Genomic DNA, 23,036 nt, shown 5'->3' with positions numbered 1-23,036 from the left:
AGGGTGTGATGGGGGGGACAGTGTAGAGAGAGCTTTACTCTGTATCTAACCCCGTGCTGTCGCTGTCCCTGGGAGGGTGTGATGAGGGGGGACAGTGTAGAGGGAGCTTTACTCTGTATCTAACCCCGTGCTGCCCCTGTCCCTGGGAGTGTTTGATGGGGGAACAGTGTAGAGGGAGCTTTACTCTGTATCTAACCCCGTGCTGTCCCTGTCCCTGGGAGTGTTTGATGGGGGGACAGTGTAGAGGGAGCTTTACTCTGTATCTAACCCTGTGCTGTCGCTGTCCCTGGGAGTGTTTGATGGGGGGGACAGTGTAGAGGGAGCTTTACTCTGTATCTAACCCCGTGCTGTCGCTGTCCCTGGGAGGGTGTGATGAGGGGGGACAGAGTAGAGGGATCTTTACTCTGTCTCTGCCAGGGGGAACTGTGAAAGGCCGTGCTTTGAACCTCTGGCCTTGGTGGGGGGGGGGGGTGTGCGGCTGTGTCACTGAAATGAGAATGTGTTCGTTGCAGGACCAGGAGCGAGTGAGTAATCTGGCTGCGCGCAGGAAACCGCTGCCTCAGCCCCGGTGCTCGGCCTCCCACCTGACTCTGCGCGCTGGCCTCAGAGCGTTGGCGTCGGCGGGACAGCTCCTCGGCCTCTCCCCCCTCCCCACCGGCTCCACACCCACCCGGCTGTGTTCCCCCAGCCTCCTCCCTGTCACGGCCTGCGATGCGGAGCTGCCGGCCTCACCTGCTCCTGTTCCTGGCCATCTCGGAGCTCACCACGTTGACCTCGCTGAGCCTGGAGGCCATTCCTCGCGTGACCTTCCTCCGAGGTGAGTGTCTGACAACCCCCCCCCCCCACCCACCAACCCAGAGCCCTCCGAATCCGTCCCTCCCTCCCACCCGCCCCCGTCTCCTCCGGGGACGCCCCTCGATGGTGTGATGTTCCCGCCTCACCAACCCCCTCACTGCCTCCCGCTTTCTCTCAGCTGGGTCAGAGCAGGACCCACGTAACTCCAGGCTCCTCACTGCTGTCTGGGGAGAGGGGACAGTGTAGAGGGAGCTTTACTCTGTATCTAACCCCGTGATGTCCCTGTCCTGGGAGTGTTTGATGGGGGACAGTGTAGAGAGAGCTTTACTCTGTATCTAACCTGTGCTGTCCCTGTCCCTGGGAGTGTGTGATGGGGGGGACAGTGTAGAGGGAGCTTTACTCTGTATCTAACCCTGTGCTGTCCTTGTCCTGGGAGTGTTTGATGGGGGACAGTGTAGAGGGAGCTTTACTCTGTATCTAACCCCATGCTGTCCCTGGGAGTGTTTGATGGGGGACAGTGTAGAGGGAGCTTTACTCTGTATCTAACCCCGTGCAGTCCCTGTCCTGGGAGTGTTTGATGGGGGACAATGTAGAGTGAGCTTTACTCTGTATCTAACCCCGTGCTGTCCCTGTCCTGGTAGTGTTTTCTTGGGGGGACAGTGTAGAGGGAGCTTTCCTCTGTTTCTAACCCCGTGCTGTCCCTGTCCTGGGAGTGTTTGATGGGGGGGGGCAGTGTAGAGGGAGCTTTACTCTGTATCTAACCCTGTGCTGTCCCTGTCCCTGGGAGTGTTTGATGGGGGACGATGTAGAGTGAGCTTTACTCTGTCTCTAACCCCGTGCTGTCCCTGTCCTGGGAGTGTGTGATGGGGGACAGTGTAGAGGGAGCTTTACTCTGTATCTAACCCTGTGCTGTCCCTGTCCCTGGGAGTGTTTGATGGGGGACGATGTAGAGTGAGCTTTACTCTGTCTCTAACCCCGTGCTGTCCCTGTCCCTGGGAGTGTGTGATGGGGGACAGTGTAGAGGGAGCTTTACTCATTGAGATAATGCCAGTCCTCAGTGTAGTCTTGGTGGGGGTGGACTGGATGGTCCTGCTGAAGTGTGTTTCGGTTTGGTTTCGAGCTGTCTGGGTCCCCTGTATCCTGTTGTTAAACTGATCGATGGTATCAGTGCTTGCTCACAGAGGAAGCAAATGTTTTCCGCTCTGTTATCTCAGCATCCTGCCCCTGAGCACCCTGGGTAACGACCATCTTCATCTGCTCCAGCGCGCCAGCCTGTCATTGGCCCGATCACCGGCTTATTCGGGGCCTACCGAGTGTGGATCTAACATTCACTGGGAAAGTCTGGACTCCAATGTCTGTTGTCGGCTTCGCTCGTGGGGCAAGGAAATCGACGCTCTTTCCCCAGTCCCGGCCTACACGTGACTCCATTCGCCCCCCCCCCAGGTGACGGGGTTGACGTTTAGCTGCCGTCTGGGCAATGTGAGGGGGTGGTAAATCCCGGGCCTACTTCACTAGGCCCGCAGCCTGTCGATGAACCTGCGTTGACTCCGGTGCCCATCCCCCAGCCAACCCACATAAGGGATAGCCTTCTCCATTGACGGACTCCAGTCCCATCCATCCTGCAGAAATGGAGGCCCGTGCGTTTCCCGTCCAGTCCCTGTCGTCCCCCACTCCCTTCCCAGGCTTTTGCCCAGGCCTGACCTCCCTGTGTTTGTTCTCGTTGTCTCTCTCCCACCACCCCCACCCCCCGGCTTGCCGAAAGCAGGTGACTCACGGCGGACATATGCCTGGTTTTCCCGGGACGGGCACCGTAATTACAGCGCGCTGCTGCTCAGCAAGGAGATGGATACGCTGTACGTGGGAGCTCGCGATGTCCTCTTCGCTGTCAACACCTCGGCCATTGGGCAACTGGACTTGATCAAGGAGGCAAGTGCCCGTCAGACCTCCCCCGTTGTGTGGGAATATCAGAAACTGGGGCTCACTCCACCATCCAATGCCATCAGAGCCTAACGTCCAATTCAGTCCCCTGCTTTCTCCCATCTCTCCTCACCCCTTTTGCCCTGATCTCTCTCTCTCTTCCCACCTCTCTCCACTTCTGTCCCAATCTCTCTCTCTCCTCCAATCTCTCTCTCTGTCCCAATCTCTCTCTCTCTGTCCAAATCTCTCTCTCTCTCTCTGTCCCAATCTCTCTCTCTGTCCCACTCTCTCTCTGTCCCAATCTCTCTCTCTCCTCCAATCTCTCTCTCTGTCCCAATCTCTCTCTCTCTGTCCCAATCTCTCTCTCTCTCTCTCTGTCCCAATCTCTCTCTCTGTCCCAATCTCTCTCTCTCCTCCAATCTCTCTCTGTGTCCCAATCTCTCTCTCTCCTCCAATCTATCTCTCTGTCCCAATCTCTCTCTCTTCCCATCTCTCTCTCTGTCCCAATCTCTCTCTCTGTCCCAATCGCTCTCTCCTCCAATCTCTCTCTCTGTCCCAATCTCTCTCTCTCTGTCCCAATCTCTCTCTCTGTCCCAATCTCTCTCTCTGTCCCAATCTCTCTCTCTCTGTCCCAATCTCTCTCTCTGTCCCAATCTCTCTCTCTTCCCATCTCTCTCTCTGTCCCAATCTATCTCTCTGTCCCAATCTCTCTCTCTGTCCCAATCTCTCTCTCTCTCTCTCTGTCCCAATCTCTCTCTCTGTCCCAATCTCTCTCTCTCCTCCAATCTCTCTCTGTGTCCCAATCTCTCTCTCTCCTCCAATCTATCTCTCTGTCCCAATCTCTCTCTCTGTCCCAATCTCTCTCTCTGTCCCAATCTCTCACTCTCCTCCAATCTCTCTCTCTGTCCCAATCTCTCTCTCTCTCTGTCCCAATCTCTCTCTCTGTCCCAATCTCTCTCTCTGTCCCAATCTCTCTCTCTCTGTCCCAATCTATCTCTCTGTCCCAATCTCTCTCTCTGTCCCAATCTCTCTCTCTCTGTCCCAATCTCTCTCTCTCCTCCAATCTCTCTCTGTGTCCCAATCTCTCTCTCTCCTCCAATCTATCTCTCTGTCCCAATCTCTCTCTCTTCCCATCTCTCTCTCTGTCCCAATCTCTCTCTCTGTCCCAATCTCTCTCTCTCCTCCAATCTTTCTCTCTGTCCCAATCTCTCTCTCTGTCCCAATCTCTCTCTCTGTCCCAATCTCTCTCTCTCTCTCTGTCCCAATCTCTCTCTCTCCTCCAATCTCTCTGTGTGTCCCAATCTCTCTCTCTCCTCCAATTTATCTCTCTGTCCCAATCTCTCTCTGTCCCAATCTCTCTCTCTGTCCCAATCTCTCTCTCTGTGCCAATCTCTCTCTCTCTCTGTCCCAATCTCTCTCTCTGTCCCAATCTCTCTCTCTGTCCCAATCTCTCTCTCTCTCTGTCCCAATCTCTCTCTCTCCTCCAATCTCTCTCTCTGTCCCAATCTCTCTCTCTTCTCATCTCTCTGTCCCAATCTCTCTCTCTGTCCCAATCTCTCTCTTTCTGTCCCAATCTCTCTCTCTCTCTGTCCCAATCTCTCTCTCTCCTCCAATCTCTCTCTCTGTCCCAATCTCTCTCTCTCCTCCAATCTCTCTCTGTGTCCCAATCTCTCTCTGTCCGAATCTCTCTCTCTGTCCCAATCTCTCTCTCTCCTCCAATCTCTCTCTCTGTCCCAATCTCTCTCTCTCCTCCAATCTATCTCTCTGTCCCAATCTCTCTCTCTTCCCATCTCTCTCTCAGTCCCAATCTCTCTCTCTGTCCCAATCTCTCTCTCTCCTCCAATCTCTTTCTCTGTCCCAATCTCTCTCTCTGTCCCAATCTCTCTCTCTCTCTGTCCCAATCTCTCTCTCTGTCCCAATCTCTCTCTCTGTCCCAATCTCTCTCTCTCTCTGTCCCAATCTCTCTCTCTGTCCCAATCTCTCTCTCTGTCCCAATCTCTCTCTCTTCCCATCTCTCTCTCTGTCCCAATCTATCTCTCTGTCCCAATCTCTCTCTCTGTCCCAATCTCTCTCTCTCTGTCCCAATCTCTCTCTCTCCTCCAATCTCTCTCTGTGTCCCAATCTCTCTCTCTCCTCCAATCTATCTCTCTGTCCCAATCTCTCTCTCTTCCCATCTCTCTCTCTGTCCCAATCTCTCTCTCTGTCCCAATCTCTCTCTCTCTTCCCATCTCTCTCTCTGTCCCAATCTATCTCTCTGTCCCAATCTCTCTCTCTGTCCCAATCTCTCTCTCTCTCTGTCCCAATCTCTCTCTCTCCTCCAATCTCTCTCTGTGTCACAATCTCTCTCTCTCCTCCAATCTATCTCTCTGTCCCAATCTCTCTCTCTTCCCATCTCTCTCTCTGTCCCAATCTCTCTCTCTGTCCCAATCTCTCTCTCTCCTCCAATCTTTCTCTCTGTCCCAATCTCTCTCTCTGTCCCAATCTCTCTCTCTCTCTGTCCCAATCTCTCTCTCTGTCCCAATCTCTCTCTCTGTCCCAATCTCTCTCTCTCTGTCCCAATGTCTCTCTCTCCTCCAATCTCTCTCTGTGTCACAATCTCTCTCTCTGTCCCAATCTCTCTCTCTGTCCCAATCTCTCTCTCTGTCTCTGTCCCAATCTCTCTCTCTTCCCATCTCTCTCTCTGTCCCAATCTATCTCTCTGTCCCAATCTCTCTCTCTGTCCCAATCTCTCTCTCTCTCTGTCCCAATCTCTCTCTCTCCTCCAATCTCTCTCTGTGTCACAATCTCTCTCTCTCCTCCAATCTATCTCTCTGTCCCAATCTCTCTCTCTTCCCATCTCTCTCTCTGTCCCAATCTCTCTCTCTGTCCCAATCTCTCACTCTCCTCCAATCTCTCTCTCTGTCCCAATCTCTCTCTCTCTCTGTCCCAATCTCTCTCTCTGTCCCAATCTCTCTCTCTGTCCCAATCTCTCTCTCTCTGTCCCAATCTCTCTCTCTGTCCCAATCTCTCTCTCTTCCCATCTCTCTCTCTGTCCCAATCTATCTCTCTGTCCCAATCTCTCTCTCTGTCCCAATCTCTCTCTCTCTGTCCCAATCTCTCTCTCTCCTCCAATCTCTCTCTGTGTCCCAATCTCTCTCTCTCCTCCAATCTATCTCTCTGTCCCAATCTCTCTCTCTTCCCATCTCTCTCTGTCCCAATCTCTCTCTCTGTCCCAATCTCTCTCTCTCCTCCAATCTTTCTCTCTGTCCCAATCTCTCTCTCTGTCCCAATCTCTCTCTCTGTCCCAATCTCTCTCTCTCCTCCAATCTCTCTGTGTGTCCCAATCTCTCTCTCTCCTCCAATTTATCTGTCTGTCCCAATCTCTCTCTGTCCCAATCTCTCTCTCTGTCCCAATCTCTCTCTCTGTGCCAATCTCTCTCTCTCTCTGTCCCATTCTCTCTCTGTCCCAATCTCTCTCTCTGTCCCAATCTCTCTCTCTCTGTCCCAATCTCTCTCTCTCCTCCAATCTCTCTCTCTGTCCCAATCTCTCTCTCTTCTCATCTCTCTGTCCCAATCTCTCTCTCTGTCCCAATCTCTCTCTTTCTGTCCCAATCTCTCTCTCTCTCTGTCCCAATCTCTCTCTCTCCTCCAATCTCTCTCTCTGTCCCAATCTCTCTCTCTCCTCCAATCTCTCTCTGTGTCCCAATCTCTCTCTGTCCGAATCTCTCTCTCTGTCCCAATCTCTCTCTCTCCTCCAATCTCTCTCTCTGTCCCAATCTCTCTCTCTCCTCCAATCTATCTCTCTGTCCCAATCTCTCTCTCTTCCCATCTCTCTCTCAGTCCCAATCTCTCTCTCTGTCCCAATCTCTCTCTCTCCTCCAATCTCTTTCTCTGTCCCAATCTCTCTCTCTGTCCCAATCTCTCTCTCTCTCTCTGTCCCAATCTCTCTCTCTGTCCCAATCTCTCTCTCTGTCCCAATCTCTCTCTCTCTGTCCCAATGTCTCTCTCTCCTCCAATCTCTCTCTGTGTCACAATCTCTCTCTCTGTCCCAATCTCTCTCTGTGTCCCAATCTCTCTCTCTGTCTCTGTCCTAATCTCTCTCTCTTCCCATCTCTCTCTCTGTCCCAATCTATCTCTCTGTCCCAATCTCTCTCTCTGTCCCAATCTCTCTCTCTCTCTGTCCCAATCTCTCTCTCTCCTCCAATCTCTCTCTGTGTCACAATCTCTCTCTCTCCTCCAATCTATCTCTCTGTCCCAATCTCTCTCTCTTCCCATCTCTCTCTCTGTCCCAATCTCTCTCTCTGTCCCAATCTCTCTCTCTCCTCCAATCTTTCTCTCTGTCTCAATCTCTCTCTCTGTCCCAAGCTCTCTCTCTGTCCCAATCTCTCTCTCTCTCTCTCTCTGTCCCAATCTCTCTCTCTGTCCCAATCTCTCTCTCTGTCCCAATCTCTCTCTCTCTGTCCCAATCTCTCTCTCTGTCCCAATCTCTCTCTCTTCCAATCTCTCTCTCTGTCCCAATCTCTCTCTCTCTCTGTCCCAATCTCTCTCTCTGTCCCAATCTCTCTCTCTGTCCCAATCTGTCTCTCTCTGTCCCAATCTCTCTCTCTCTCTGTCCCAATCTCTCTCTCTGTCCCAATCTCTCTCTCTGTCCCAATCTCTCCCTCTCTGTCCCAATCTCTCTCTCTCCTCCAATCTCTCTCTCTGTCCCAATCTCTCTCTCTGTCCCAATCTCTCTCTCTCCTCCAATCTTTCTCTCTGTCCCATTCTCTCTCTCTGTCCCAATCTCTCTCTCTCCTCCAATCTCTCTCTCTGTCCCAATCTCTCTCTGTCCCAATCTCTCTCTCTCCTCCAATCTCTCTCTCTGTCCCAATCTCTCTCTCTGTCCCAATCTCGCTCTCTTTGTCCCAATCTCTCTCTCTGTCCCAATCTCTCTCTCTTTGTCCCAATCTCTCTCTCTGTCGCAATCTCTCTCTCTGTCCCAATCTCTCTCTCTGTCACAATCTCTCTCTCTGTCCCAATCTCTCTCTCTCTGTCCCAATCTCTCTCTCTCTGTCCCAATCTCCCTCTCTCTCTGTCCCAATCTCTTTCTTTGTCCCAATCTCTGTCTCTGTGCCAATCTCTCTCTCTCTGTCCCAATCTCTTCTCTGTCCCAATCTCTCTCTCTGTCCCAATCTCTCTCTCTCTGTCCCAATCTCTCTCTCTCCTCCAATCTCTCTCTCTGTCCCAATCTCCCTCTCTTCCCAACTCTCTCTCTGTCCCAATCTCTCTCTGTCCCAATCTCTCTCTCTGTCCCAATCTCTCTCTCTCCTCCAATCTCTCTCTGTGTCCCAATCTCTCTCTGTCCCAATCTCTCTCTCTGTCCCAATCTCTCTCTCTCCTCCAATCTATCTCTCTGTCCCAATCTCCCTCTCTTCCCATCTCTCTCTCTGTCCCAATCTCTCTCTGTCCCAATCTATCTCTCTGTCCCAATCTCTCTCTCTGTCCCAATCTCTCTCTCTATCGCAATCTCTCTCTCTGTCCCAATCTCTCTCTCTCTCTCTGTCCCAATCTCTCTCTCTGTCCCAATCTCTCTCTCTGTCCCAATCTCTCTCTCTCTGTCCCAATCTCTCTCTCTCCTCCAATCTCTCTCTCTGTCCCAATCTCTCTCTGTCCCAATCTCTCTCTCTCCTCCAATCTCTCTCTGTCCCAATCTCTCTCTCTTCCCATCTATCTCTCTGTCCCAATCTCTCTCTCTGTCCCAATCTCTCTCTCTGTCCCAATCTCTCTCACTTCTCCAATCTCTCGCTCTGTCCCAATCTCTCCCTCTGTCCCAATCTCTCTCTCTCTGTCTCAATATCTCTCTCTCTCTGTCCCAATCTCTCTCTCTGTCCCAATCTCTCTCTCTCTCTGTCCCAATCTCTCTCTCTGTCCCAATCTCTCTCTCTCTCTGTCCCAATCTCTCTCTCTCCTCCAATCTCTCTCTGTGTCCCAGTCTCTCTCTCTCCTCCAATCTATCTCTCTGTCCCAATCTCTCTTTCTTCCCATCTCTCTCTCTGTCCCAATCTCTCTCTCTGTCCCAATCTCTCTCTCTCCTCCAATCTTTCTCTCTGTCCAAATCTCTCTCTCTCCTCCAATCTTTCTCTCTGTCCCAATCTCTCTCTCTGTCCCAATCTCTCTCTCTCCGCCAATCTCTCTCTCTGTCCCAATCTCTCTCTGTCCCAATCTCTCTCTCTCCTCCAATCTCTCTCTGTGTCCCAATCTCTCTCTCTCCTCCAATCTCTCTCTCTGTCCCAATCTCTCTCTCTTCCCATCTCTCTCTCTGTCCCAATCTCTCTCTCTGTCCCAATCTCTCTCCCTCCTCCAATCTCTCTCTCTGTCCCAATCTCTCTCTCTGTCCCAATCTCTCTCTCTCTCTCTGTCCCAATCTCTCTCTCTGTCCCAATCTCTCTCTCTGTCCCAATCTCTCTCTCTCTGTCCCAATCTCTCTCTCTGTCCCAATCTCTCTCTCTTCCCATCTCTCTCTCTGTCCCAATCTATCTCTCTGTCCCAATCTCTCTCTCTGTCCCAATCTCTCTCTCTCTCTGTCCCAATCTCTCTCTCTCCTCCAATCTCTCTCTCTGTCCCAATCTCTCTCTCTCCTCCAATCTATCTCTCTGTCCCAATCTCTCTCTCTTCCCATCTCTCTCTCTGTCCCAATCTGTCTCTCTGTCCCAATCTCTCTCTCTCCTCCAATCTTTCTCTCTGTCTCAATCTCTCTCTCTGTCCCAATCTCTCTCTCTGTCCCAATCTCTCTCTCTCTCTGTCCCAATCTCTCTCTCTGTCCCAATCTCTCTCTGTCGCAATCTCTCTCTCTCTGTCCCAATCTCTCTCTCTGTCCCAATCGCTCTCTCTGTCCCAATCTCTCTCTCTTCCAATCTCTCTCTGTCCCAATCTCTCTCTCTGTCCCAATCTCTCTCTCTCTCTGTCCCAATCTCTCTCTCTCTCTGTCCCAATCTCTCTCTCTGTCCCAATCTCTCTCTCTGTCCCAATCTCTCTCTCTCTGTCCCAATCTCTCTCTCTCTCTGTCCCAATCTCTCTCTCTGTCTCAATCTCTCTCTCTGTCCCAATCTCTCCCTCTCTGTCCCAATCTCTCTCTCTCTCTGTCCCAATCTCTCTCTCTCTGTCCCAATCTCTCTCTCTGTCCCAATCTCTCTCTCTTCCCATCTCTCTCTCTGTCCCAATCTATCTCTCTGTCCCAATCTCTCTCTCTGTCCCCATCTCTCTCTCTCTCTGTCCCAATCTCTCTCTCTCCTCCAATCTCTCTCTGTGTCCCAATCTCTCTCTCTCCTCCAATCTATCTCTCTGTCCCAATCTCTCTCTCTTCCCATCTCTCTCTCTGTCCCAATCTGTCTCTCTGTCCCAATCTCTCTCTCTCCTCCAATCTTTCTCTCTGTCTCAATCTCTCTCTCTGTCCCAATCTCTCTCTCTGTCCCAATCTCTCTCTCTCTCTCTGTCCCAATCTCTCTCTCTGTCCTAATCTCTCTCTCTGTCCCAATCTCTCTCTCTCTGTCCCAATATCTCTCTCTCTGTCCCAATCTCTCTCTCTGTCCCAATCTCTCTCTCTTCCAATCTCTCTCTCTGTCCCAATCTCTCTCTCTGTCCCAATCTCTCTCTCTCTCTGTCCCAATCTCTCTCTCTCTCTGTCCCAATCAATCTCTCTGTCCCAATCTCTCTCTCTCTCTGTCCCAATCTCTCTCTCTCTCTGTCCCAATCTCTCTCTCTGTCCCAATCTCTCTCTCTGTCCCAATCTCTCCCTCTCTGTCCCAATCTCTCTCTCTCTCCTCCAATCTCTCTCTCTGTCCCAATCTCTCTCTCTCCTCCAATCTTTCTCTCTGTCCCAATCTCTCTCTCTGTCCCAATCTCTCTCTCTCTCTGTCCCAATCTCTCTCTCTCTCTGTCCCAATCTCTCTCTCTGTCCCAATCTCTCTCTCTGTCCCAATCTCTCTCTCTCTGTCCCAATCTCTCTCTCTCTCTGTCCCAATCTCTCTCTCTGTCCCAATCTCTCTCTCTGTCCCAATCTCTCCCTCTCTGTCCCAATCTCTCTCTCTCCTCCAATCTCTCTCTCTGCCCCAATCTCTCTCTCTGTCCCAATCTCTCTCTCTCCTCCAATCTTTCTCTCTGTCCCATTCTCTCTCTCTGTCCCAATCTCTCTCTCTCCTCCAATCTCTCTCTCTGTCCCAATCTCTCTCTGTCCCAATCTCTCTCTCTCCTCCAATCTCTCTCTCTGTCCCAATCTCTCTCTCTCTGTCCCAATCTCGCTCTCTTTGTCCCAATCTCTCTCTCTGTCCCAATCTCTCTCTCTTTGTCCCAATCTCTCTCTCTGTCGCAATCTCTCTCTCTGTCCCAATCTCTCTCTCTGTCACAATCTCTCTCTCTGTCCCAATCTCTCTCTCTCTGTCCCAATCTCTCTCTCTCTGTCCCAATCTCCCTCTCTCTCTGTCCCAATCTCTTTCTTTGTCCCAATCTCTGTCTCTGTGCCAATCTCTCTCTCTCTGTCCCAATCTCTTCTCTGTCCCAATCTCTCTCTCTGTCCCAATCTCTCTCTCTCTGTCCCAATCTCTCTCTCTCCTCCAATCTCTCTCTCTGTCCCAATCTCCCTCTCTTCCCAACTCTCTCTCTGTCCCAATCTCTCTCTGTCCCAATCTCTCTCTCTGTCCCAATCTCTCTCTCTCCTCCAATCTCTCTCTGTGTCCCAATCTCTCTCTGTCCCAATCTCTCTCTCTGTCCCAATCTCTCTCTCTCCTCCAATCTATCTCTCTGTCCCAATCTCCCTCTCTTCCCATCTCTCTCTCTGTCCCAATCTCTCTCTGTCCCAATCTATCTCTCTGTCCCAATCTCTCTCTCTGTCCCAATCTCTCTCTCTATCGCAATCTCTCTCTCTCCTCCAATCTCTCTCTCTGTCCCAATCTCTCTCTGTCCCAATCTCTCTCTCTCCTCCAATCTCTCTCTGTCCCAATCTCTCTCTCTTCCCATCTATCTCTCTGTCCCAATCTCTCTCTCTGTCCCAATCTCTCTCTCTGTCCCAATCTCTCTCACTTCTCCAATCTCTCGCTCTGTCCCAATTATTCCCTCTGTCCCAATCTCTCTCTCTCTGTCTCAATATCTCTCTCTCTCTGTCCCAATCTCTCTCTCTGTCCCAATCTCTCTCTCTCTCTGTCCCAATCTCTCTCTCTGTCCCAATCTCTCTCTCTCTCTGTCCCAATCTCTCTCTCTCCTCCAATCTCTCTCTGTGTCCCAGTCTCTCTCTCTCCTCCAATCTATCTCTCTGTCCCAATCTCTCTTTCTTCCCATCTCTCTCTCTGTCCCAATCTCTCTCTCTGTCCCAATCTCTCTCTCTCCTCCAATCTTTCTCTCTGTCCCAATCTCTCTCTCTCCTCCAATCTTTCTCTCTGTCCCAATCTCTCTCTCTGTCCCAATCTCTCTCTCTCCGCCAATCTCTCTCTCTGTCCCAATCTCTCTCTGTCCCAATCTCTCTCTCTCCTCCAATCTCTCTCTGTGTCCCAATCTCTCTCTCTCCTCCAATCTCTCTCTCTGTCCCAATCTCTCTCTCTTCCCATCTCTCTCTCTGTCCCAATCTCTCTCTCTGTCCCAATCTCTCTCCCTCCTCCAATCTCTCTCTCTGTCCCAATCTCTCTCTCTGTCCCAATCTCTCTCTCTCTCTCTGTCCCAATCTCTCTCTCTGTCCCAATCTCTCTCTCTGTCCCAATCTCTCTCTCTCTGTCCCAATCTCTCTCTCTGTCCCAATCTCTCTCTCTTCCCATCTCTCTCTCTGTCCCAATCTATCTCTCTGTCCCAATCTCTCTCTCTGTCCCAATCTCTCTCTCTCTCTGTCCCAATCTCTCTCTCTCCTCTAATCTCTCTCTGTGTCCCAATCTCTCTCTCTCCTCCAATCTATCTCTCTGTCCCAATCTCTCTCTCTTCCCATCTCTCTCTCTGTCCCAATCTGTCTCTCTGTCCCAATCTCTCTCTCTCCTCCAATCTTTCTCTCTGTCTCAATCTCTCTCTCTGTCCCAATCTCTCTCTCTGTCCCAATCTCTCTCTCCTCTCTGTCCCAATCTCTCTCTCTGTCCCAATCTCTCTCTGTCGCAATCTCTCTCTCTCTGTCCCAATCTCTCTCTCTGTCCCAATCGCTCTCTCTGTCCCAATCTCTCTCTCTTCCAATCTCTCTCTGTCCCAATCTCTCTCTCTGTCCCAATCTCTCTCTCTCTCTGTCCCAATCTCTCTCTCTCTCTGTCCCAATCTCTCTCTCTGTCCCAATCTCTCTCTCTGTCCCAATCTCTCTCTCTCTGTCCCAATCTCTCTCTCTCTCTGTCCCAATCTCTCTCTCTGTCTCAATCTCTCTCTCTGTCCCAATCTCTCCCTCTCTGTCCCAATCTCTCTCTCTCTCTGTCCCAATCTCTCTCTCTCTGTCCCAATCTCTCTCTCTGTCCCAATCTCTCTCTCTTCCCATCTCTCTCTCTGTCCCAATCTATCTCTCTGTCCCAATCTCTCTCTCTGTCCCAATCTCTCTCTCTCTCTGTCCCAATCTCTCTCTCTCCTCCAATCTCTCTCTGTGTCCCAATCTCTCTCTCTCCTCCAATCTATCTCTCTGTCCCAATCTCTCTCTCTTCCCATCTCTCTCTCTGTCCCAATCTGTCTCTCTGTCCCAATCTCTCTCTCTCCTCCAATCTTTCTCTCTGTCTCAATCTCTCTCTCTGTCCCAATCTCTCTCTCTGTCCCAATCTCTCTCTCTCTCTCTGTCCCAATCTCTCTCTCTGTCCTAATCTCTCTCTCTGTCCCAATCTCTCTCTCTCTGTCCCAATATCTCTCTCTCTGTCCCAATCTCTCTCTCTGTCCCAATCTCTCTCTCTTCCAATCTCTCTCTCTGTCCCAATCTCTCTCTCTGTCCCAATCTCTCTCTCTCTCTGTCCCAATCTCTCTCTCTCTCTGTCCCAATCTCTCTCTCTGTCCCAATCTCTCTCTCTCTCTGTCCCAATCTCTCTCTCTCTCTGTCCCAATCTCTCTCTCTGTCCCAATCTCTCTCTCTGTCCCAATCTCTCCCTCTCTGTCCCAATCTCTCTCTCTCTCCTCCAATCTCTCTCTCTGTCCCAATCTCTCTCTCTGTCCCAATCTCTCTCTCTCCTCCAATCTTTCTCTCTGTCCCAATCTCTCTCTCTGTCCCAATCTCTCTCTCTCTCTGTCCCAATCTCTCTCTCTCTCTGTCCCAATCTCTCTCTCTGTCCCAATCTCTCTCTCTGTCCCAATCTCTCCCTCTCTGTCCCAATCTCTCTCTCTCCTCCAATCTTTCTCTCTGTCCCAATCTCTCTCTCTGTCCCACTCTCTCTCTCTCCACAAACTCTCTCTCTGTCCCAATCTCTCTCTGTCCCAATCTCTCTCTCTCCTCCAATCTCTCTCTCTGTCCCAATCTCTCTCTCTGTCCCAATCTCTCTCTCTTTGTCCCAATCTCTCTCTCTGTCCCAATCTCTCTCTCTTTGTCCCAATCTCTCTCTCTGTCCCAATCTCTCTCTCTGTCGCAATCTCTCTCTCTGTCCCAATCTCTCTCTCTCTGTCCCAATCTCTCTCTCTCTCTGTCCCAATCTCTTTCTTTGTCCCAATCTCTCTCTCTGTGCCAATCTCTCTCTCTCTCTGTCCCAATCTCTCTCTCTGTCCCAATCTCTCTCTCTGTCCCAATCTCTCTCTCTCTGTCCCAATCTCTCTCTCTCCTCCAATCTCTCTCTCTGTCCCAATCTCTCTCTCTGTCCCAATCTCTCTCTCTCTGTCCCAATCTCTCTCTCTCCTCCAATCTATCTCACTGTCCCAATCTCCCTCTCTTCCCATCTCTCTCTCTGTCCCAATCTCTCTCTGTCCCAATCTCTCTCTCTGTCCCAATCTCTCTCTCTCCTCCAATCTCTCTCTGTGTCCCAATCTCGCTCCGTCCCAATCTCTCTCTCTGTCCCAACCTCTCTCTCTCCTGCAATCTATCTCTCTGTCCCAATCTCCCTCTCTTCCCATCTCTCTCTCTGTCCCAATCTCTCTCTGTCCCAATCTATCTCTCTGTCCCAATCTCTCTCTCTGTCCCAATCTCTCTCTGTCCCAATCTCTCTCTCTCCTCCAATCTCTCTCTCTGTCCCAATCTCTCTCTCTGTCCCAAACTCTCTCTCTCTCTGTCCCAATCTCTCTCTCTGTCCCAATCTCTCTCTCTCCTCCAATCTCTCTCTGTGTCCCAATCTCTCTCTCTCCTCCAATCTCTCTCTCTGTCCCAATCTCTCTCTTTTCCCATCTCTCTCTCTGTCCCAATCTCTCTCTCTGTCCCAATCTCTCTCTCCTCCAATCTCTCTCTCTGTCCCAATCTCTCTCTCTGTCCCAATCTCTCTCTCTGTCCCAATCTCTCTCACCTCTCCAATCTCTCGCTCTGTCCCAATCTCTCTCTCTGTCCCAATCTCTCTCTCTCTGTCTCAATCTCTCTCTCTCTCTGTCCCAATCTCTCTCTCTGTCCCAATATCTCTCTCTCTCTGTCCCAATCTCTCTCTCTGTCCCAATCTCTCTCTCTCTCTGTCCCAATCTCTCTCTCTGTCCCAATCTCTCTCTCTGTCCCAATCTCTCTCTCCTCTCCAATCTTTCTCTCTGTCCCAATCTCTCTCTCTGTCCCAATCTCTCTCTCTCCTCCAATCTCTCTCTCTGTCCCAATCTCTCTCTCTCCTCCAATCTTTCTCGCTGTCCCAATCTCTCTCTCTCCTCCAATCTTTCTCTCTGTCCCAATCTCTCTCTCTGTCCCAATCTCTCTCTCTCCTCCAATCTCTCTCTCTGTCCCAATCTCTCTCTGTCCCAATCTCTCTCTCTCCTCCAATCTCTCTCTCTCCTCCAATCTCTCTCTCTGTCCCAATCTCTCTCTCTTTGTCCCAATCTCTCTCTCTGTCCCAATCTCTCTCTCTTTGTCCCAATCTCTCTCTCTCTGTCCCAATCTCTCTCCCTGTCCCAATCTCTCTCTCTGTCCCAATCTCTCTCTCTCTGTTCCAATCTCTCTCTCTGTCCCAATCTCTCTCTCTCTCTCTCCCAATCTCTCTCTCTCTGTCGCAATCTCTCTCTCTGTCCCAATCTCCTCTCTGTCCCAATCTCTCTCTCTCTGTCCCAATCTCTCTCTCTGTCTGTCCCAATCTCTCTCTCTGTCCCAATCTCTCCCTCTCTGTCCCAATCTCTCTCTCTCCTCCAATCTCTCTCTCTGTCCCAATCTCTCTCTCTGTCCCAATCTCTCTCTCTCTCCTCCAAACTTTCACTCTGTCCCAATCTCTCTCTCTCCTCCAATCTCTCTCTCTGTCCCAATCTCTCTCGCTCTCTGTCCCAATCTCTCTCTCTGTCACAATCTCTCTCTCTGTCCCAATCTCTCTCTCTCTCTGTCCCAATCTCTCTCTCTGTCCAATCTCTCTCTCTGTCCCAATCTCTCTCTCCTCCAATCTCTCTCTCTATCCCAATCTCTCTCTCTTCCCATCTCTCTCTCTGTCCCAATCTCTCTCTCTGTCCCAAACTCTCTTTCTCTCTCCCAATCTCTCTCTCTGTCCCAATCTCTCTCTCTCCTCCAATCTCTCTCTGTGTCCCAATCTCTCTCTCTCCTCCAATCTCTCTCTCTGTCCCAATCTCTCTCTTTTCCCATCTCTCTCTCTGTCCCAATCTCTCTCTCTGTCCCAATCTCTCTCTCCTCCAATCTCTCTCTCTGTCCCAATCTCTCTCTTTTCCCATCTCTCTCTCTGTCCCAATCTCTCTCTCTCCTCCAATCTTTCTCTCTGTCCCAATCTCTCTCTCTGTCCCAATCTCTCTCTCTGTCCCAATCTCTCTCTCTCTCTGTCCCAATCTCTCTCTCTGTCCCAATCTCTCTCTCTCTGTCCCAATCTCTCTCTCTCTCCTCCAATCTCTCTCTCTGTCCCAATCTCTCTCTCTCTGTCCCAATCTCTCTCTCTCCTCCAATCTCTCTCTCTGTCCCAATCTCTCTCTCTTCCCATCTCTCTCTCTGTCCCAATCTCTCTCTCTCTGTCCCAATCTCTCTCTCTCCTCCAATCTCTCTCTCTGTCCCAATCTCTCTGTCCCAATCTCTCTCTCTCCTCCATCTATCTCTCTGTCCCAATCTCTCTCTCTGTCCCAATCTATCTCTCTGTCCCAATCTCTCTCTCTCTGTCGCAATCTCTCTCTCTTCCCATCTCTCTCTCTGTCCCAATCTCTCTCTCTGTCCCAATTTCTCTCTCTGTCCCAAACTCTCTCTCTCCTCCAATCTCTCTCGCTCTCTGTCCCAATCTCTCTCTCTGTCACAATCTCTCTCTCTGTCCCAATTTCTCTCTCTCTCTGTCCCAATCTCTCTCTCTGTCCAATCTCTTTCTCTGTCCCAATCTCTCTCTCCTCCAATCTCTCTCTCTATCCCAATCTCTCTCTCTTCCCATCTCTCTCTCTCTGTCCCAATCTCTCTCTCTGTCCCAAATTCTCTCTCTCTCTGTCCCAATCTCTCTCTCTGTCCCAATCTCTCTCTCTCCTCCAATCTCTCTCTGTGTCCCAATCTCTCTCTCTCCTCCAATCTCTCTCTCTGTCCCAATCTCTCTCTTTTCCCATCTCTCTCTCTGTCCCAATCTCTCTCTCTGTCCCAATCTCTCTCTCCTCCAATCTCTCTCTCTGTCCCAATCTCTCTCTCTGTCCCAATCTCTCTCTCTGTCCCAATCTCTCTCTCTCTGTCCCAATCTCTCTCTCTGTCCCAATCTCTCTCTCTCTCTGTCCCAATGTCTCTCTCTGTCCCAATCTCTCTCTCTTCCCATCTCTCTCTCTGTCCCAATCTCTATCTCTGTCCCAATCTCACTCTCTCTTCCCATCTCTCTCTCTCTGTCCCAATCTCTCTCTCTGTCCCAATCTCTCTCTATGTCCCAATCTCTCTCTCTCTCTGTCCCAATGTCTCTCTCTGTCCCAATCTCTCTCTCTTCCCATCTCTCTCTCTGTCCCAATCTCTATCTCTGTCCCAATCTCTCTCTCTTCCCATCTCTCTCTCTGTCCCAATCTCTCTCTCTCTGTCCCAATCTCTCTCTCTCCTCCAATCTCTCTCTCTGTCCCAATCTCTCTGTCTGTCCCAATCTCTCTCTCTCCTCCATCTATCTCTCTGTCCCAATCTCTCTCTCTGTCCCAATCTATCTCTCTGTCCCAATCTCTCTCTCTGTCGCAATCTCTCTCTCTTCCCATCTCTCTCTCTGTCCCAATCTCTCTCTCTGTCCCAATTTCTCTCTCGGTCCCAATCTCTCTCTCTGTCCCAATCTCTCTCGCTCTCTGTCCCAATCTCTCTCTCTGTCACAATCTTTCTCTCTGTCCCAATCTCTCTCTCTCTCTGTCCCAATCTCTCTCTGTCCCAAACTCTCTCTCTCCTCCAATCTCTCTCTGTGTCCCAATCTCTCTCTCTCCTCCAATCTCTCTCTCTGTCCCAATCTCTCTCTTTTCCCATCTCTCTCTCTGTCCCAATCTCTCTCTCTGTCCCAATCTCTCTCTCCTCCAATCTCTCTCTCTGTCCCAATCTCTCTCTCTTCCCATCTCTCTCTCTGTCCCAATCTCTCTCTCTCTGTCCCAATCTCTCTCTCTCCTCCAATCTCTCTCTCTGTCCCAATCTCTCTGTCTGTCCCAATCTCTCTCTCTCCTCCATCTATCTCTCTGTCCCAATCTCTCTCTCTGTCCCAATCTATCTCTCTGTCCCAATCTCTCTCTCTGTCGCAATCTCTCTCTCTTCCCATCTCTCTCTCTGTCCCAATCTCTCTCTCTGTCCCAATTTCTCTCTCGGTCCCAATCTCTCTCTGTGTCCCAATCTCTCTCTCTCCTCCAATCTCTCTCTCTGTCCCAATCTCTCTCTTTTCCCATCTCTCTCTCTGTCCCAATCTCTCTCTCTGTCCCAATCTCTCTCTCCTCCAATCTCTCTCTCTGTCCCAATCTCTCTCTCTGTCCCAATCTCTCTCTCTGTCCCAATCTCTCTCACCTCTCCAATCTCTCGCTCTATCCCAATCTCTCTCTCTGTCCCAATCTCTCTCTCTCTGTCTCAATCTCTCTCTCTCTCTGTCCCAATCTCTCTCTCTGTCCCAATCTCTCTCTCTCTCTGTCCCAATCTCTCTCTCTGTCCCAATCTCTCTCTCTCTCTGTCCCAATCTCTCTCTCTGTCCCAATCTCTCTCTCTGTCCCAATCTCTCTCTCCTCTCCAATCTTTCTCTCTGTCCCAATCTCTCTCTCTGTCCCAATCTCTCTCTCTCCTCCAATCTCTCTCTCTGTCCCAATCTCTCTCTCTCCTCCAATCTTTCTCGCTGTCCCAATCTCTCTCTCTCCTCCAATCTTTCTCTCTGTCCCAATCTCTCTCTCTGTCCCAATCTCTCTCTCTCCTCCAATCTCTCTCTCTGTCCCAATCTCTCTCTGTCCCAATCTCTCTCTCTCCTCCAATCTCTCTCTCTCCTCCAATCTCTCTCTCTGTCCCAATCTCTCTCTCTTTGTCCCAATCTCTCTCTCTGTCCCAATCTCTCTCTCTTTGTCCCAATCTCTCTCTCTGTCACAATCTCTCTCTCTGTCCCAATCTCTCTCTCTGTCCCAATCTCTCTCTCTCTGTCCCAATCTCTCTCTCTGTCCCAATCTCTCTCTCTCTGTCCCAATCTCTCTCCCTGTCCCAATCTCTCTCTCTGTCCCAATCTCTCTCTCTCTGTTCCAATCTCTCTCTCTGTCCCAATCTCTCTCTCTCTCTCCCAATCTCTCTCTCTCTGTCGCAATCTCTCTCTCTGTCCCAATCTCCTCTCTGTCCCAATCTCTCTCTCTCTGTCCCAATCTCTCTCTCTGTCTGTCCCAATCTCTCTCTCTGTCCCAATCTCTCCCTCTCTGTCCCAATCTCTCTCTCTCCTCCAATCTCTCTCTCTGTCCCAATCTCTCTCTCTGTCCCAATCTCTCTCTCTCTCCTCCAAACTTTCACTCTGTCCCAATCTCTCTCTCTCCTCCAATCTCTCTCTCTGTCCCAATCTCTCTCGCTCTCTGTCCCAATCTCTCTCTCTGTCACAATCTCTCTCTGTCCCAATCTCTCTCTCTCTCTGTCCCAATCTCTCTCTCTGTCCAATCTCTCTCTCTGTCCCAATCTCTCTCTCCTCCAATCTCTCTCTCTATCCCAATCTTTCTCTCTTCCCATCTCTCTCTCTGTCCCAATCTCTCTCTCTGTCCCAAACTCTCTTTCTCTCTCCCAATCTCTCTCTCTGTCCCAATCTCTCTCTCTCCTCCAATCTCTCTCTGTGTCCCAATCTCTCTCTCTCCTCCAATCTCTCTCTCTGTCCCAATCTCTCTCTTTTCCCATCTCTCTCTCTGTCCCAATCTCTCTCTCTGTCCCAATCTCTCTCTCCTCCAATCTCTCTCTCTGTCCCAATCTCTCTCTTTTCCCATCTCTCTCTCTGTCCCAATCTCTCTCTCTCCTCCAATCTTTCTCTCTGTCCCAATCTCTCTCTCTGTCCCAATCTCTCTCTCTGTCCCAATCTCTCTCTCTCTCTCTGTCCCAATCTCTCTCTCTGTCCCAATCTCTCTCTCTCTCCTCCAATCTCTCTCTCTGTCCCAATCTCTCTCTCTCTGTCCCAATCTCTCTCTCTCCTCCAATCTCTCTCTCTGTCCCAATCTCTCTCTCTTCCCATCTCTCTCTCTGTCCCAATCTCTCTCTCTCTGTCCCAATCTCTCTCTCTCCTCCAATCTCTCTCTCTGTCCCAATCTCTCTGTCTCAATCTCTCTCTCTCCTCCATCTATCTCTCTGTCCCAATCTCTCTCTCTGTCCCAATCTATCTCTCTGTCCCAATCTCTCTCTCTCTGTCGCAATCTCTCTCTCTTCCCATCTCTCTCTCTGTCCCAATCTCTCTCTCTGTCCCAATTTCTCTCTCTGTCCCAAACTCTCTCTCTCCTCCAATCTCTCTCGCTCTCTGTCCCAATCTCTCTCTCTGTCACAATCTCTCTCTCTGTCCCAATTTCTCTCTCTCTCTGTCCCAATCTCTCTCTCTGTCCAATCTCTTTCTCTGTCCCAATCTCTCTCTCCTCCAATCTCTCTCTCTATCCCAATCTCTCTCTCTTCCCATCTCTCTCTCTCTGTCCCAATCTCTCTCTCTGTCCCAAATTCTCTCTCTCTCTGTCCCAATCTCTCTCTCTGTCCCAATCTCTCTCTCTCCTCCAATCTCTCTCTGTGTCCCAATCTCTCTCTCTCCTCCAATCTCTCTCTCTGTCCCAATCTCTCTCTTTTCCCATCTCTCTCTCTGTCCCAATCTCTCTCTCTGTCCCAATCTCTCTCTCCTCCAATCTCTCTCTCTGTCCCAATCTCTCTCTCTGTCCCAATCTCTCTCTCTGTCCCAATCTCTCTCTCTCTGTCCCAATCTCTCTCTCTGTCCCAATCTCTCTCTCTCTCTGTCCCAATGTCTCTCTCTGTCCCAATCTCTCTCTCTTCCCATCTCTCTCTCTGTCCCAATCTCTATCTCTGTCCCAATCTCACTCTCTCTTCCCATCTCTCTCTCTCTGTCCCAATCTCTCTCTCTGTCCCAATCTCTCTCTATGTCCCAATCTCTCTCTCTCTCTGTCCCAATGTCTCTCTCTGTCCCAATCTCTCTCTCTTCCCATCTCTCTCTCTGTCCCAATCTCTATCTCTGTCCCAATCTCTCTCTCTTCCCATCTCTCTCTCTGTCCCAATCTCTCTCTCTCTGTCTCAATCTCTCTCTCTCCTCCAATCTCTCTCTCTGTCCCAATCTCTCTGTCTGTCCCAATCTCTCTCTCTCCTCCATCTATCTCTCTGTCCCAATCTCTCTCTCTGTCCCAATCTATCTCTCTGTCCCAATCTCTCTCTCTGTCGCAATCTCTCTCTCTTCCCATCTCTCTCTCTGTCCCAATCTCTCTCTCTGTCCCAATTTCTCTCTCGGTCCCAATCTCTCTCTCTGTCCCAATCTCTCTCGCTCTCTGTCCCAATCTCTCTCTCTGTCACAATCTTTCTCTCTGTCCCAATCTCTCTCTCTCTCTGTCCCAATCTCTCTCTGTCCCAAACTCTCTCTCTCCTCCAATCTCTCTCTGTGTCCCAATCTCTCTCTCTCCTCCAATCTCTCTCTCTGTCCCAATCTCTCTCTTTTCCCATCTCTCTCTCTGTCCCAATCTCTCTCTCTGTCCCAATCTCTCTCTCCTCCAATCTCTCTCTCTGTCCCAATCTCTCTCTCTTCCCATCTCTCTCTCTGTCCCAATCTCTCTCTCTCTGTCCCAATCTCTCTCTCTCCTCCAATCTCTCTCTCTGTCCCAATCTCTCTGTCTGTCCCAATCTCTCTCTCTCCTCCATCTATCTCTCTGTCCCAATCTCTCTCTCTGTCCCAATCTATCTCTCTGTCCCAATCTCTCTCTCTGTCGCAATCTCTCTCTCTTCCCATCTCTCTCTCTGTCCCAATCTCTCTCTCTGTCCCAATTTCTCTCTCGGTCCCAATCTCTCTCTCTGTCCCAATCTCTCTCGCTCTCTGTCCCAATCTCTCTCTCTGTCACAATCTCTCTCTCTGTCCCAATCTCTCTCTCTCTCTGTCCCAATCTCTCTCTCTGTCCAATCTCTCTCTCTGTCCCAATCTCTCTCTCCTCCAATCTCTCTCTCTCTATCCCAATCTCTCTCTCTTCCCATCTCTCTCTCTGTCCCAATCTCTCTCTCTGTCCCAAACTCTCTTTCTCTCTCCCAATCTCTCTCTCTGTCCCAATCTCTCTCTCTCCTCCAATCTCTCTGTGTCCCAATCTCTCTCTCTCCTCCAATCTCTCTCTCTGTCCCAATCTCTCTCTTTTCCCATCTCTCTCTCTGTCCCAATCTCTCTCTCTGTCCCAATCTCTCTCTCCTCCAATCTCTCTCTCTGTCCCAATCTCTCTCTTTTCCCATCTCTCTCTCTGTCCCAATCTCTCTCTCTGTCGCAATCTCTCTCTCTGTCCCAATCTCTCCCTCTGTCCCAATCTCTCTCTGTGTCCCAATCTCTCCCTCTCTGTCCCAATCTCTCTCTCTGTCCCAATCTCTCCCTCTGTCCCAATCTCTCTCTCTCTGTCCCAATCTCTCTCTCTCTCTGTCCCAATCTCTCTCTCTGTCCCAATCTATCCCTCTGTCCCAATCTCTCTCTCTGTCCCAATCTCTCTCTCTCTTTCTGTCCCAATCTCTCCCTCTGTCCCAATCTCTCTCTGTGTCGCAATCTCTCCCTCTCTGTCCCAATCACTCTCTCTGTCCCAATCTCTCTCTCTGTCCCAATCTCTCCCTCTGTCCCAATCTCTCTCTCTGTCCCAATCTCTCCCTCTGTCCCAATCTCTCTCTCTCTGTCCCAATCTCTCTATCTGTCCCAATCTCTCTC

The 23,036-nt window shown here is 50.5% G+C and overlaps 1 protein-coding gene across 3 annotated transcripts in view; it reads left to right on the top strand.

The window, feature by feature from the left end:
- Positions 1–23,036, top strand: part of LOC122545832 (semaphorin-4B-like) — a 171,533-nt gene that overhangs the window by 13,020 nt on the left and 135,477 nt on the right. For all 3 annotated transcript variants that reach the window (XM_087984982.1, XM_087984983.1, XM_087984981.1), the window contains 2 exons: positions 513–817; positions 2,561–2,721. In XM_087984982.1, coding sequence (XP_087841108.1) covers positions 712–817; positions 2,561–2,721 — 267 coding nt within the window. In that variant the 5' untranslated portion in view covers positions 513–711. The remainder of the gene's footprint in view (positions 1–512; positions 818–2,560; positions 2,722–23,036) is intronic.

The sequence above is a fragment of the Chiloscyllium plagiosum genome, unplaced genomic scaffold (genome assembly GCF_037043375.1).
Source record: "Chiloscyllium plagiosum isolate Xiang-an unplaced genomic scaffold, Cpla_swu_hap1 HiC_scaffold_50, whole genome shotgun sequence".
In the NCBI taxonomy this organism is placed as follows: Eukaryota; Metazoa; Chordata; class Chondrichthyes; order Orectolobiformes; family Hemiscylliidae; genus Chiloscyllium; species Chiloscyllium plagiosum.
Note: the sequence above shows the minus strand (reverse complement) of the source record. Positions and strands in the feature narration are given on the sequence as shown.